Below are 14,771 nucleotides of genomic sequence, written 5' to 3'. Positions count from 1 at the left end.
GAGCGGCGGTGGACTTGTTCATAGCCAGACTGCAAAGCTTCCAGTCTCTTGCTGCTGCTTCGATTATCATGTTACCGAACTTCGTCATTATGCTGCATTCTTTCATTCTTTCTCTCTCTGTAATGCATTTGGCTTTGAAGGGTAAAATTAATTAATGCAGCACTTAAGCACTAAACATTTGGTGCCAGAAACTTATGGAGCAACGTGCAAGTAATGCAGAACTATACTGCATGGACAGCTGCTTCAGCAGGTTTTGCTACATCTAGGTCCACAGCTGCAGCACCTTCATTACACAAAGTTAAAAAATATGTGTGCTTCAGTGTGGGTTATGAGCACTGAGGAACTATAATATTGAAAAATTTGATATACTGAAGTTTGTCACATCCAGGTTTGACTACACATAGCCTAATCCTTAATGAATGAATTACACTGCCCACCATTAAGTTCCAAGTATTGTTCCCTCGTTGAAGAGAAATTGAATTTCTTCTCCCAATGTAAGGTTTACACACTTATGACAATAATGGTACAACGACCATTATTTTTACCTTTCGCTCTCGCTCTACGTTGCCGATTCAGTGTGAATATTATGTTTCTTCAGCTTGCCCAGAAGAAAGGTAGAAAATAATGGAGGCTTCACTGCGGTACAACGATTTACTGTGGCCTGTATTGGGATTGCAAGTCTTTCACTACCACAGATAAACAGTACTCATCAAAGCAAGGAACAAAAAAAAAAAAAAAAAAAAAAAAAAGAGACTAGTAAGACCTTGGGCAACCATAAATTAAGTAAATCTTTCTGTAAACTACTCAACAGCCTGACAAGCGAGTGTAATTCTAGCTTCATTAACACAGACATGAGCGTAACAAGTGTCTCACTTACTGGCAGCTTGTGTGTCAATGCAGCAAATAAATGATCAGAAATAATGCTTTTGCCTGGCCACGGTGACAGCACAGCAGAGACAGCTAGTAGTTTTCTGGCCACTGCTTGGCAAGAATGGAAGAAGCTTACTAGAAAACTAAACGTCTGAGTTGAGTTTTAAAAAATGACTGCCGGTGGCTGCATCTCGCTTTAGGCGAAACGAAGAGGCGTCCGTGTGCTGTGCCATGTCAGTGCACGTTAAAGATCTCCGGGTGGTCGAAATTACTCTCTGCTATGACACCCCCTTCTCCCTTTCCACCTTCATTCCCAACCTCCTCCCTTCCCTTACAGTGTGGTTCAGGTGTCCACAGAGCAAGTGTGACAGATACTGCACCTTTCCTTTCCCTTGAACCAATTATTATTATTATTATTACAATTATTGAGTTTTAAAAAGTGCTGAGCAGTATATCTGAGCACTGCAAGAGGCATGACAATCTGTTAAACTCTTAAGTCCCCCCCCCTCCCCACAGTCTAGTACGACTGAAGATCTCGTGACACTCGACACTCATGTAACACGCACCAGAACCAGTCCTTGTCGATGATGCGCTGGATGTGCACAATGTCTCCACTGCGCAGACTCATCTCGTCATCCAGCTGCGCAGTCATGTCCTGCAGCACCCGCGCCCACAGGCTGACGTCTCGTGACGACTGGGTCGCACGCAGACTCATCCCGTCCAGCATCCAGGCATGCGAAAGTGGGAAGATACCCTCACGACCATCCACTCGGCCCCGCCACCAGTTGGCATCGACCGCAGCCAAGCCAACTATCAGGTCACCTGCAGCCGAGATGCGGTCAGTCATGCCAGCTGTCCCAAGACTGGTGCATGTGCAGCAGAAAAAAAATGCCAACAAGTAAAGTGAAAGAAAAAGTAGGCTTGTCTACAACAGATCTGATTTAGTCAGGATAAACAAGAGCACTGTCCTGTGTGTTGCTATCACAGATATTTTCTTTATTCTGCACTAACTTGTTACCTAAAAACATAAGGCAAGTTATAGAAGTGTGTCATACCGGCCTAACTATGTCCAGTGCAGAACAAAAGTATTACTGGTTGATTTCCAATCAACCTTGTCCTGTGCCATCTGCTGTTCACCTTATCCTAGCACCCTTCCTAGTTTCGTTTGAACTCTTGGTTCTCTGCTATGCCTCGCTGCATTTGCCATCCTTGGGAACCAATTCCTTTATCCCAAGGAAACAGCAGTCATCAGTTTGCCCCCTCGAATAATCAGCCCATGTACTATTGATTTGTTATACATAGGACACCACTAACTTCCCTAGCCACCCTAACCCAATCAGCCTCTTTCCTGCCTTGCGATGTTACCCTATTTTCCTTGACATAGCTCACTGCATTGTTTTGAGCTTAGAAGTTACTGCCCTATCCTGTTCTGCCTCAAAATAAGAATAAATAAAACTACCCAAGCGGTTATTATTCAAATCAAACCCCCATGATAACAACTCTGTGAGAATTCCTTAGTATTAAAAAGACGTTTATGATCACCGACCTATGCGATAGCACAGGCAAGAGGGTAATAAGCTTGCTATAACATGCTGCACAGTTCATTCAAACAGGCTTACGAGGCTAAAAAGTAAAGAAAAAAAAAAATACTGGAATGCAGAAACAGCACAGAGTGCACAGAGTGCTCGTTTTTCACACACGTGTGCTACCTTGTGTTTCAATTTCCTTCGTTGATTCACAGAAGTGCTTTTTCAGCATCTCTACATTAAAGAAAAAAAATTCAGACTCTGCATAACAGTCCTGTTCGACTATAGGACAAAAAGGAGGCAAAATATAAAATGGGATACAAAAGGTTCAAACAATACGGCCCTACTAGTCTATCATGCTGACATGTTGTTTGTGAAAGACACGCTAGCAATAACGCCTATCAATCGTAGTGGCCTGCCATTGAAAAACAGCAACACATTGTGACAGCTTTCAATCACTCACATAACTACCTGTACAGTCAGCACAGAGCTAGGTCACTGAACTGCTCTGTTGTAATCGAAAAAACAACAATACACATCAAAAATACTTATGTTACAAAGTTAGACACTCTGATGGGCTAGTTGGTTCATATTAGGCAAACAAGTAAAACTGCACAAAAAATGGGACTGAAGGAACACACAGAAACGTGCCTTGTTTGTGCCTGTGTGTTCCTTCAGTCCTATTTTTCGCGCAGTTTTACTCGTTCACTAACAAAGTTACTTTGGTTTACGTCTTACACAAATTATAGAGTCTCTCCGCCCCTCTAATCTTACATGACAACCAAAGCAATAAAGCAGGATTTAGAGTAGCACCCTACAATACTGCTACCCCGTGCGCAGGTATGAGCCACTTGCTTCATCCCACCATGAGAGATAAACAACACACACCTAGAGATAAGATAATGTAGCGTTAATGCCTCTACAGATTGCTCGCACGCCTCTACAAGTGCAAAACAAACAATACCATTCCAGTGCTACAAAAAGAGTGATCAGAGACGGCACATCCTGAACACGTCATCAAATTACCGTACAAGTCAAAAGCTAAACACAGCCACCGTTTTGCCCGCTGCTAAGTTGACAGCCATACTGAACTGAGCACAAGGATGCATGGCGAGATGAAAGGATGTGAGGTGCCGCATTGTTACAAGCTAATTTCCACATTCTTTTACCACCTCAATTTGACAAGAAGCTACCCGCATGCATTTATTTTTGCTGTTGTAACAAAACAGGAGTCTCAAATCAAAGATGTTTTCATGCGTTTCCTGTTCTGCTGGTCCTGTTCACACAGATCCACCCAAACGCACAGTCTGCCCCTAGCACAGAAAATAATTATGAGGGTAAACATTACAATCAGCATCCACCAGAGTGTAGGAATCTCTGCAGATAAAGAAAAATTTGTTTGCCTTTTTTTTTTTAAGTGTTGGCATGTAAAGCACCGCCCTCCCCTCCCTTCCGGGCACCCTTCTGACCCAGAAGATGCATTTCCCACCTACAAGTGTTCACCCACTCAGGCTTCTCCTTTTATAAGGGGAGGGGGGGAGGGGGGGGGTAAAAAAGGAAATCAAGCGCTCTGGAACCCTTTGATTCCGAGTTATACGCACTACCCAAGGCCATGAAAGCTTGGTCCGTATGGCTTGGTTAAAGCAGGGTTCTATATTTATGCTGTGTATTCTTTCAAATATATGGTAGCTTACAACCATGTGGAAATGAGTACATGTGAAATAATAGATGCACAAATTAAGGGATTCGAGATTAAGAGAGCAGCAAAACACATGAATGCGAATGATAGTTTGCAAAGGAAACCAATGGGAGCCATTAATTCTGTTGCATGAAACCCAGCTTCAGTGTTCCCAAAATTTTTGTATTAAAGCGAAAACCTTTCATGCCTCATACTTACTGTGTCCGGCATCCTGTCCCACTATAGCTGTCAATCATCCTGGCTTAGCCACGCCGGGCACGTGAGAAATGTATCCAAGTTCTTGTCTAGTGTCACGCCAGCGCGGTTGCCATGGAGACCGCCACGGCTAGTTAGTGGTAGATAGCGACCGATAATGATAGCGGTAGTTAGCGACAGTGATGATGATGATAATGACAGAGATGAGTGACTAAGATGTCATCACCTGGTGATCGTGATCATGACATCACATCCGGCCACGTCTAATAGCCGCAACTGACGTCGCGACTGGTCATGATGCAGCATTTTGTTTTAGTTAATATTTCCATTTGCATCAAATTTTCATCCGTAAGTTCCTCTCCATAATTGCCTATTTTTAGCTGCAATAAGCTTTTAAACAGACAATATCCAATTCAAACCTTTAGCCTTATTTTCTCAACAGCAGACTCACCATTCCGAAAGCTCAGATCACCTGGCACGTTGGACGAGAAATCTGCTGTAGCCGCGAACAGTTCCTGGCCAGGCAGCAGCTGGGGTGCCTTCACCTCGACCACAAATGCCGAGGGAAACTTGCCTCGCTGGCCATGAAGGTTGCCTAGAGTCCAGTGCTTGTCAACGGCAGCCAGAATCTGAACACAAGGTTTGCAAAAAATAGTAGTTTTGGATTCTTTCTCTAACTTCTTTTATTTTAGCATACATTAAATAAAGTGTACCAGCTCATATCTAAACAGTGAATGCATTTACTGGTACCAGCTGCACTAATGTGTTTCAAAATGGCTCTTACCAGCAGGACGTTTACTACGAGCGTGTATACATGCACCATAATGCTTAAACCATTTTTAGCAGTACAGACAGGCACCTGTGCTCTTTGTAATAAAAGCCTCCCCCTTCTCACTACGCCAAAACCACAAGAGTTATCGTGACTTCCCTCGCCGCAAAGCGTTTATTAGGTAAGAGCAAGGTTAATCGATGTGCTTCATGTCACATGCCTTTTCTCTACTCATAGCCACCTCTTTGTTACAATGCCAAGTACAAGCACACTTGAGGTTGCGGAGGGCAAATAATTAGCTAGCGTACCTTTCCTCCCCGATAGATGTCCACTCATATTCTATCAACGTTTTGAATGAAACTAACAGTGCTCATTACCATCCATACTGCTTGATGAGCTCCGAGTGCCATGAATGCCAGCAAGGATGAGGTTTTTTTGGCAGGACACCAATTACACCAGTTTCCCAAGGGAAGGTGATAGCACAAGTACAAGCAGTAGTGAACATATGCTTTCCCACTGGCTGCAATACTCTGGCAGGCAGCCACAGCACAGTACCTGTTCTTGGCGAGCAACCAAAGCCCTGTTCCATGTAATCACTGCACCCTGTCCACAAAAAAAGAGCATCTTCTCAAACAAATACATCACACGCCATTTTGAGCAGCCTAGTTATTGTGGCTGGCAAGTGACATCACACTTGAAGCTCATGAAATTACGGTCATTTTCTGAGCACATACACACATTCGGAGTACCGTCTTTGCCAAAAGTAACGAGGCTGCGTGTTCCGCTCCTCAGTCGGGTAGCAGAGAATTCGTACCACTTCTGAAGTTGTAAATCTGTTAAAAGCAAAAGCGAGCTCCTGTCCTCATGTCTTAACAAGTTGTGATGCTCTGGGAATCCATGTTGGTTTTAGAATTCACGCGAGAAGCAAAATATGCAGCCTGGTTACTTTTGGCAAAGACGGTACATGCATACCAGTGAATTCCAAAAATTAAAGAGCACTGCAGAATCTACATTAGAGTAATGCGAAAGCACGGATGCTGCTGTTGGTTGCTCCAGGTTGCTTCTGGTAGCTTAATTCACTTTTTGTTTGCCCATTTTAGTCGTTGGTACTTTCAAATTGCGTGCCAATCCCTTCCCATGCCCTTTTTTCGACTTTCACTCCGCCCTTCCTCCCTTCCCTTACGGCGCGGTTCAACTGTCCACAGAACAACTGTTGCAGATACTGTGCCTTTCCTTTCCTGTGAACCAGTTATTCTAATTAATAACCTAATTACCTTTTTGGTCTAATTATTTTTTCTGCAGCAACATTACGTCAGCCTCTATCGATTGACACCACTCATTAACCTCTACCACTTCTCAATTACCCACAACTGCTGCATACACGATTTTGCAGACACGGTCTGCGGACAAGGTCTGCGGACAAGGTCTGCGGACAGAAATCTGTAAACATAGCAAAGTAACGCTTTCGCATTAAAAACCATCGAGCATGTCACTGAACGGTAGGGCAAAACATTTTAACACCCCAGCGCAGTTACTTCTTGCCAACATGGCAGAACAGATTCGAATCAGGAGGCACCTCGAAATGAAATGCAAAAGATGCCTAGAAGACGAATAAAAAATTATTAGGGTGCATTTAAGTCCGCTTATACATGTAGAAATGCGAACGCATTGAGGGTTCAGTGCCTTAGTTGCGGTGCAAGTTTTGAGTTTCATTTCTTTGTAACACTGCTTAGTTGCATTTCTATTGGTCAAATTCACAGAGTCAAATTTTGGGGATCAAGGAGCCAAATTTCGGGGCTGGTCTACACAAATGTGGAAGTAAACATATGATTGACCACACTCAAATTAGGTTAGAGACCAATTCTGGTCAAATTCGGGGTTCCAGGGGGACTAAATTCTGACGGTGGTCGACAAAAGTTTAGGGGTCACCACTGAATTGGCCATACTCGAATTAGGTTAGGCATCAATTTTGGTCAAATCCTAATGAAGTGAAACTTTGGGGGTTCAGAGGGCCAAATTTTGGGGGTGGCCCATCCCTATATGGAGGCCACTATTAAGATGGCTGTATTCGAATTCGTACCTGTACTAGCCTATGGGGCTGAAATGTGGAAGCTAACAAAGAGGGTTCTACTTAAGTTGAGAACAACGCAGTGGGCTATGGAAAGAAAATGGTAGGGGTAACGTTAAGAGATAGGAAACATGCAGAGTGGGTCAAAGAAATAACTTATCACTGACATTCTAATGGAAATCAAGAAGAAATGGGCATGGGCAGGACATGTAGCGCGAAGAAAGGATAACCGATGGTCGCTTAGGGCAACAAACTGGATTCCAAGGGAAGGAAACCGTAGCAGGGGGCGGAAGAAAGTTAGGTGGGCGGATGAGGTTAAGAAGTTTGCAGGGGTCAAGTGGATGCAGCTAGCACAGGACCGGGTTAATTGGAGGGATATGGGAGAGGCCTTCGCCCTGCAGTGGGCATAGCCAGGCTGAGGATGATGATGATGACGATTCGATTAGGTTAGATACAAAATTTGGTTATATCACCTGGTTACTCGTGCAGACACACTCTGTCCACAGCTTAACTTATTCAATTAATTAAACATTTTACTGAATTAATTGTTTATACTATTTATATAAGTCCTTAATTAGCCAAGTTTGGCCGGACACTTTTGCCGAGTGCACAGGCTCTGTCTACACCACCTATGAGCCAAGAAATGCTTTCACAGCAAAACTAGTGCGCAATACTTTTCTCGAAACGATGAAAACATTGAAACAGGGTGTGAGCTACGCAGTCACTGCCCCGGCCCTGAATACACTAAGGCGCAGAAGAAAAAAAGAAGCAAATTGAAATAATATATGTAAAGCACGAATGATGTAGACAACAAGCACCCATCATCAATCAAAGATCCTGTAGAGACAGAAATAAAAAAAAAAAGGCAACTGAACAAAATTTAGTAATACCTGTGAAGTGCCATACGACGGCCCTTCATGATTCACATAACAATGAGTCAAGTGATCCTAAGTGTGACTTATTGGTGATTACGTGATGATATTTTGTGATCCTTGTGATGATGTTTTGCATGTTCCCGTAAAAGTGCTTAGCCCCACAACAGAGAGCACAGAGTGAATAAGACTGGACATGAGCAGCTTGCTATTATATATTCACAGTGGATGTGAGTGAATATACAACAAGCAATGCAAGGGTGGAGAGGAGGATCCACATGTGCATGCGAAGGAAATGCAGAGCCGAGTAGAAATTGTACCCACACACATTCTATTCTAAAATGCACTTTCATTCTTATAAATGATGATAGATGGGGTGATCCTACAATCACTACCGCTTCTTTTAATATGGAATGCCTTGACCAGTTCATGGCCATCTTGTCATTACTCCTCTTTAAGATCCTTGTTTCCTCACTTATTTTGTTTTCTTTTTCATCAATTCCTTTACAATGATGTCGTAAATGGGAAGCTGTACCATTATTTAAATCGCAAATATGGCTTGCTAGATGATCAATAATAGATCGGCCAGTTTGGTCAAAGTACATTTCCTCGCGCGTCTGTGGGATCTGATATATGACGCCCATAGCATGCTTCACAAATGGAGCTGCATGTTTCTTCTGACATTTTGCTTTTCTTTGTTTCATTGTTATCAGCTTTACAGCCCAAGAAAGGCTAACTTATCCCAACTTCCAAACCTGGCCTCCAAAGCTCTCCTGCAGATTATGGGAGCACATTTTTTTCAGGGATAATTTGTCTCTCTTGCAGTAGCTGTATTTTTTGCCAAAGCCTTTTACAAACCCAGGGATCAACTAGCAAGTATTGCTAATATCTGCACATCGAGCCTTTGACAACTAACGCTCATAACACCAAATCTGTGCCTAGCCAGTCTCTCTTACCGTTAAAGCCCTGCTCCCTAGATGAATGGTTAACATAACTGGGCTACACGGTACAGATGAGATGTATGTGCACCATGTTTTCTACCTCAAATTCCTTGTGTTTGCCATAAGTGTTCTTTTTTTTTTTTGGGGGGGGGGGGGTCGAGAGAGCAGCATAAAGATTTGACACACGAAGAGGTGGGCACAATAGTCTATCCCTACAGCCCGTCTGCATGCTGTTTTCCCAACATGATTTAGGATCACCCAGCCAAACTCATTAATGTAGGTGGTTGTAGTGTTTTATTAAAATAATATTAAAAATGAAGGAAAAGAATGTTGGCGGCCACAGCAATTGCCAGCAGGAAAGAAACGCGACAGGGAGAAGATAGTGAGATGATGTATAGAGAGAATTTAGAAGAATGTCAATTTGGGCTAGATGGTGCACACCGTTCGAGACTGAAAATAATAACGCTAAGAAGTGACAAGCACACGAGAGAACCTGCATCATTCTCTCTTGTTTTTGTCACTTCTTAGTGCTATTATTTTAGGTATCCAACAGTACAGAGAGGAGTGATAGCAAGAAAGGACTGTCGAGCGCTTTTTTTCACCAAGTAACCAATATGCTATTGAAATAGCAGTCATTTTCTGAAAATAGTCTGATCAACTGTCCCCGACATTCTGCACAGAGTTTTGCAGACACATGAAATAGTGTGAAAACACAGCTACCACAGGAAGAAGTCTCTGCAGTACGAAACCAGAGCTAAAACATTGTACCCGTTACACCTACAGACCACTGTATGATACTTGTTTACTATTCCCGTAACAAAAAACAATACTCATCTTAATGCTATACAGAAGTAGTAAACTGGCAAAACCCTAGGATTCGAGCGCGTGTTAAGATTTGGTGCAGTGGCACTTCATGAAATAATTGAGCATCATGCTCACTGCAAAGCTCTTGCTTCCTAAATAATATTGTTGATAAAAATAGTGTTCTACGCTTGTTAATTCAATGGCACGCTTGCATGTAGACCTCCTACGCAGTATAATTTCTTTGGCAGAAATGGCACACTTAATGGGAGACTATGCCTTTCCTGCTGTGTGTCGGTAGTAAATAACTTTATACACTGCCACAATGTTCGGCAGATATTACCAGCCATAAATCATCCAGGAAAGGTCAATGCCATTTTGTCTTTAAAACAATAGATAATTTCTAGTCCATTTGGCAGAGCTGGCTTTCCTTGCAGCTAGTTGCCATGGTCGCAGAGCGTTGGCAAATGTTGTAATAAGCCTGCTTGCTTGCGGCCTTTTGTTAATGACAAAACGCGTCGAGCGCACACAATGGAGCACTTGTCTTCCTCAAGAAGAAGCATTAAAACGCTCTCGGCGGAAAATACAAAAAATAAATAAATAATAATCTGCCTCAGAGGAAACGCGCTACTCAGACTTTCGCATCTGAATTTTTTAGCCGTATCAAAGAGATTTTTGTCGGACGACGTGAAATCCAAGCTGCCTTCAAACAATCTTTGCAGCACGGTAAACGCTGTTTACCTAAATTCAATGCCAGGCTGCAAAAAAAAAAAAAAAGAAAAAAAAGAAAAGTAGTAATTTCCGAAGTAACACACCAGACCTGCCACAATAAAAACAGAGGGAGGGGCTGGCGCAGATTCTAAACGCGCAAAACAAGTGCGCACTTGAGGCCAGCGTTCGGCCGCATACTCGCCAAGTTTGTTTCATATTCAAGTTGTTATTTTATTCCTGCTTCCGGGTAGCAGAATAGAGAAAGAATGGTAGCAGGCCTACCATCAGAAGCTGTACGCGCCGCAGAAGGTGACCAGCGATGCAACACTACTGCAGAGTGCATAAGCTCGTTAGTGCCGCTCTTCGAACCATTCAGTAGAACAGGAAAATCGTCGACGAAGTCGACTATTGCTAGTCACCAAAATTGATAAAAATGCAGACGTGAAATGAACCGAAGCATGAAATAGCACACGAGTATGCTTTCTGCAAGCCGAGACCACTTCAGAGCGCGCGCGGTTACCTTTTTAAGCGCGTTGACTTCGTCGAGCTGCACGGCCATAAGAAGCGCTGGTTCTGAAACCCCGACCGCGATCAGCTGACCACGGGGAGGAGAGACGAAAGAAGTTTACCTGAATCAAATCGCCGTTCTTGATGGAAAGCTCCCCTTCCAGACCCGAGTCGAAGTCGTACAGCGCTTTCACAACACAGCCGGGCTCCATAACGTCGCTTTCCTTTTAATGCACAGCCGACGACGACGTTTGGACCAGGCACATTCCAGTCGCAAATGAAAATTCTCACCGGCGACACTTTTCTTTTTCCTTTATCGCCGCTGACAGCTGTCGCAGCGGGCCACCAGTGTCCGAAGAGTAGGACGGCAACGAGCGAGCAACGAAACAAACAGCGTCGAGTAGACGGATGGCGGTGAGTTCAGAAACCAGCCGAGCTGCAAACAGCACGGTCGCGATTGGTTCGAGGCGAGCCGTGCGCGGCCGCCTCGAAACGCGGTCGTACCGTCGTGCCAGTTGCTCTTCTAGGACGGTGCTGGCGTGAGGATTCTTCGGTAGCGGCCTCGTTACGATAACAAATGGGTGCTGTTCGCACAAGTCGGGGCATCATAGCGGAATACCAAACACGCCATTGCAAAAATGCATAGTTCATAAAAATAAAAATAAAAATAAATAAATAAAATCACATAACGATTGTTGCGCCACCTAGAAAGGGATCTTCATGATCTGCACACCAACCAAGGTCAATGCACCAACGTTACTGCTGCACCAGTATAGTAACGTTTATTTATTTATTCAAAATATCTTACAGGGCCCAGAAGGATATTGAGTAAGGGGGGCAAAATTGCGAAGTACATAGGAACAATACAACGCGCAGTACAAGACAAAGTAAAAGCAATTGAGATTATACAGGGTAAATAGATCACCACGAGCAACAGTTAAGTAAAGGGTACATAAAATAACAAGTGGGAAGTTTGCATCGCTTGTGCTCAGTACACATCTAAAGAATAAGCAGAAGCCATAACAAAAAATCGAATTGACGAAACAGCACAAGAAACCAAACCATAATATATTAGTAACGAACCGGTGAACTCCAGAAAAACAAATTAAGAAATAAAAGAGCAAGGAGCCATCCTTGGGCCTTGGAGACAGAAGATTTTTCATGAACAGATTTGTAACAGAACATTCGTGGCTGGGATAAAAATTTCAACTCAGTGAAAGCTAGTTTCTTGATTTGTTAGTTCGAAGCCATTATTTTCTCTTGTTTCTCTGGCGAGCAATGACATCCACCAAAACCACAACTTGGGATTCGTTGATCGCGCTTTCAGTGGCCAGATGGGACCAGCAAAGGGCGTACTGCGTGCTTGACATATCATAAAGATCCTTAAAACTCCATCCCCATGTACATTGAGCGGGCAGTTGAAATGGCTGGAACCAGCACGCGTAGACCGGGCCACGTACGGCTGGGGCAGAACTGCTCTGATGTACACTCCACGAGTGGCTTGAAGAATGACCGAGTTTTATCAAGTCAAGGATTTCCGAGAGTTTGAGAATCTCAGCTATTGAATGTGCACCGAATTCGCAATAAATGCATCGATGAGCCACATCTCTAGCACAAGAGAGAGAGAGAGAGAGAGAGAGTAAACTTTAATTGTTTAACGGAATAGCGTGGGCGGTTTCCTCAGTCCAGCCTCCCGGGCGACTCGATCCTCTGCCTCCCACGTCCGCTAGTGCTCGAGCTTTATATTTCTCTAATTGCTCTTAACAGTTCCATATCACGGATGTCCGAGACTTCCATGCAGTGCATGTGTTATTTTCGAAATTTTTGGGGCAGATTTTTTTAGAGGTGAAGAAAAACAGCGGTACTTTACTAGGTTTGGGAATGTCCTAGCCTGCTGAGGTCTTTGTATGGCTCTGCGTATCGCTTTCTTTCTAATTTGACGTAATGTATTAGTTCCCCGTATGTGAGAGGGGTTGAATTGGCTCTGGGGCAGCTGGCGCAGGTGCCCGGAAATATATGACCTTGGGCTATTGGCTCCCAAAGCATCGCTGGGCGGCGCTGCGATGGATGGATGGATGGATGGATGAATGGATGGATAAGGCTGAACCCTTTGAATCGGGCGGCGGCGCCACAGGCCGCCTAGCCGTGAATAGTAATATATAGTGTGGACCTATTCTTGCCTTCCTTTCAGCCACCAATCAGCTAACCTTCGTTTGGTTATTTCTACCCTTTTAAAGTCTATTTTCCCTTCATTATCCTTAAACCCCAATGCTTTGGCTAAATCTGGCCCGTTGCCTTGAACTATAGGGCGGAGCCCTTTACAGGAAATTATTAAGTGTTCAGGCGTTTCCTCATCCTCCCCACACACCCTGCACAGCGTGTCTATCTCTTGGTACTTGACTCGGTACGTCTTAGTCCGCAATACTCCTGTCCTAGCCTCGAACAACAATGGGCTGCCCCTAGAATTATCGTAAATGTTTTCTTTGGCTATTTCCTGCTTGAACGTTCGGTACATTTCTAATGCTGATTTAGTCTCCATCCCTGTTTTCCACAGACCCCTCTCTGTTTCCTTAACCTTTTTCTTAATTGATAATTCCTGGCTGGTCCCCCTACTGCTGGCCAAATATTTGCTTGCCAATTTTCTTGTCCGCCTTCTCCATCTTGTGTCAACATTCCTCATGTAGAGGTAGCTGAAGACTTTCCTAGCCCACCGCTTTTCTCCCATTTTTCTCAATCGTTGCTCAAACGCTATCTTGCTGCCAGCTTCCCTGCTCTCAAAAGAAGACCATCCCAGGTCACCCTGCACACCTTGGTTTGGCGTATTCCCATGAGCTCCCAAAGCAAGCCTACCCACCCCGCGCTGTTTAATTTCCAACCGTGCTCGGACCTCTGATCTCATACACAGGACTGCGTTGGCAAAAGTCAGACTAGGAACCATCACCCCTTTCCAAATCCCTCGCACCACTTCATACCTATTGTAATTCCAAAGCGCCCTGTTTTTCATGACGGCTGCGTTTCTACTTCCCTTAGCTGCCACATATTTTTCATGCTCCGTTAGGTATTCAGCTCCAGTATTTATCCACACCCCAAGATACTTGTACTTATCCACTACTTCCAGCATGTCCTCCTGTATCATATGTTCGCCGGTCTCATTATCATTAAAAATCATGACTGCCGATTTTTCCTTGCTAAACTGCAGACCTAACTTATCTCCCTCTGTACCGCAGATATCCATCAACTCCTGCAAATCTACCCTGTTGTCAGCCATCAGTACTATATCATCTGCATACATTAGTCCTGGTAATGACTGTGGGATAAATTCTCCTTGCTTGAATAAAGAAAGGTTGAAGCCGAGTCCACTCCCCTCTAGTTTAGCCTCTAATCCTTGCAGGTACAGCATGAACAACAAAGGTGACAGGGGACATCCTTGTCTAAGCCCCTTCTTTACCTCTACAGGCTTCGACACCTTTTTTTCCCATTTTATTAGCACTTGGTTATCCTTATAAATATCTTTTAAAAGATTAGTTACTCCACTTTCCACACCTAACACATCCAGAATACTCCATAAGGCTTCTTGAAGTACACTGTCATAGGCTCCTTTGATATCTAGAAAAGCTAGCCATAGGGGTCTGTGTTCCTTTTCTGCTACCTCGATACACTGTGTCAATGAGAACAGATTGTCCTCTAACCTCCTTTGTTTCCGGAAGCCATTCTGCAGCTCTCCCAGCACCCCCTTGCTCTCTACCCATGCCTGCAGTCTGTCCTTTATAATCTGCATCACCACCCTGTAGACCACTGATGTTACTGTTATG

General features: G+C 43.9%; 1 protein-coding gene across 2 annotated transcripts in view; it reads right to left on the bottom strand.

Annotated features, from left to right (window-relative positions):
- The window catches only part of LOC146181355 (dynamin-binding protein-like), a 45,129-nt gene extending 33,510 nt beyond the window's left edge, over positions 1–11,619 (bottom strand). For both annotated transcript variants that reach the window (XM_084576396.1, XM_084576395.1), the window contains exons 1-3: positions 11,082–11,619; positions 4,742–4,919; positions 1,437–1,692 (exon numbers count right to left, since the gene is read on the bottom strand). In XM_084576396.1, coding sequence (XP_084432522.1) covers positions 1,437–1,692; positions 4,742–4,919; positions 11,082–11,171 — 524 coding nt within the window. In that variant the 5' untranslated portion in view covers positions 11,172–11,619. The remainder of the gene's footprint in view (positions 1–1,436; positions 1,693–4,741; positions 4,920–11,081) is intronic.
- Between the last annotated feature and the right edge of the window lie 3,152 nt (positions 11,620–14,771).

This window comes from Amblyomma maculatum, chromosome 8 (genome assembly GCF_055883805.1).
Source record: "Amblyomma maculatum isolate TAMU_Amacu chromosome 8, ASM5588380v1, whole genome shotgun sequence".
In the NCBI taxonomy this organism is placed as follows: domain Eukaryota; kingdom Metazoa; phylum Arthropoda; class Arachnida; order Ixodida; family Ixodidae; genus Amblyomma; species Amblyomma maculatum.
This window is presented reverse-complemented; position numbering and strand designations above follow the sequence as displayed.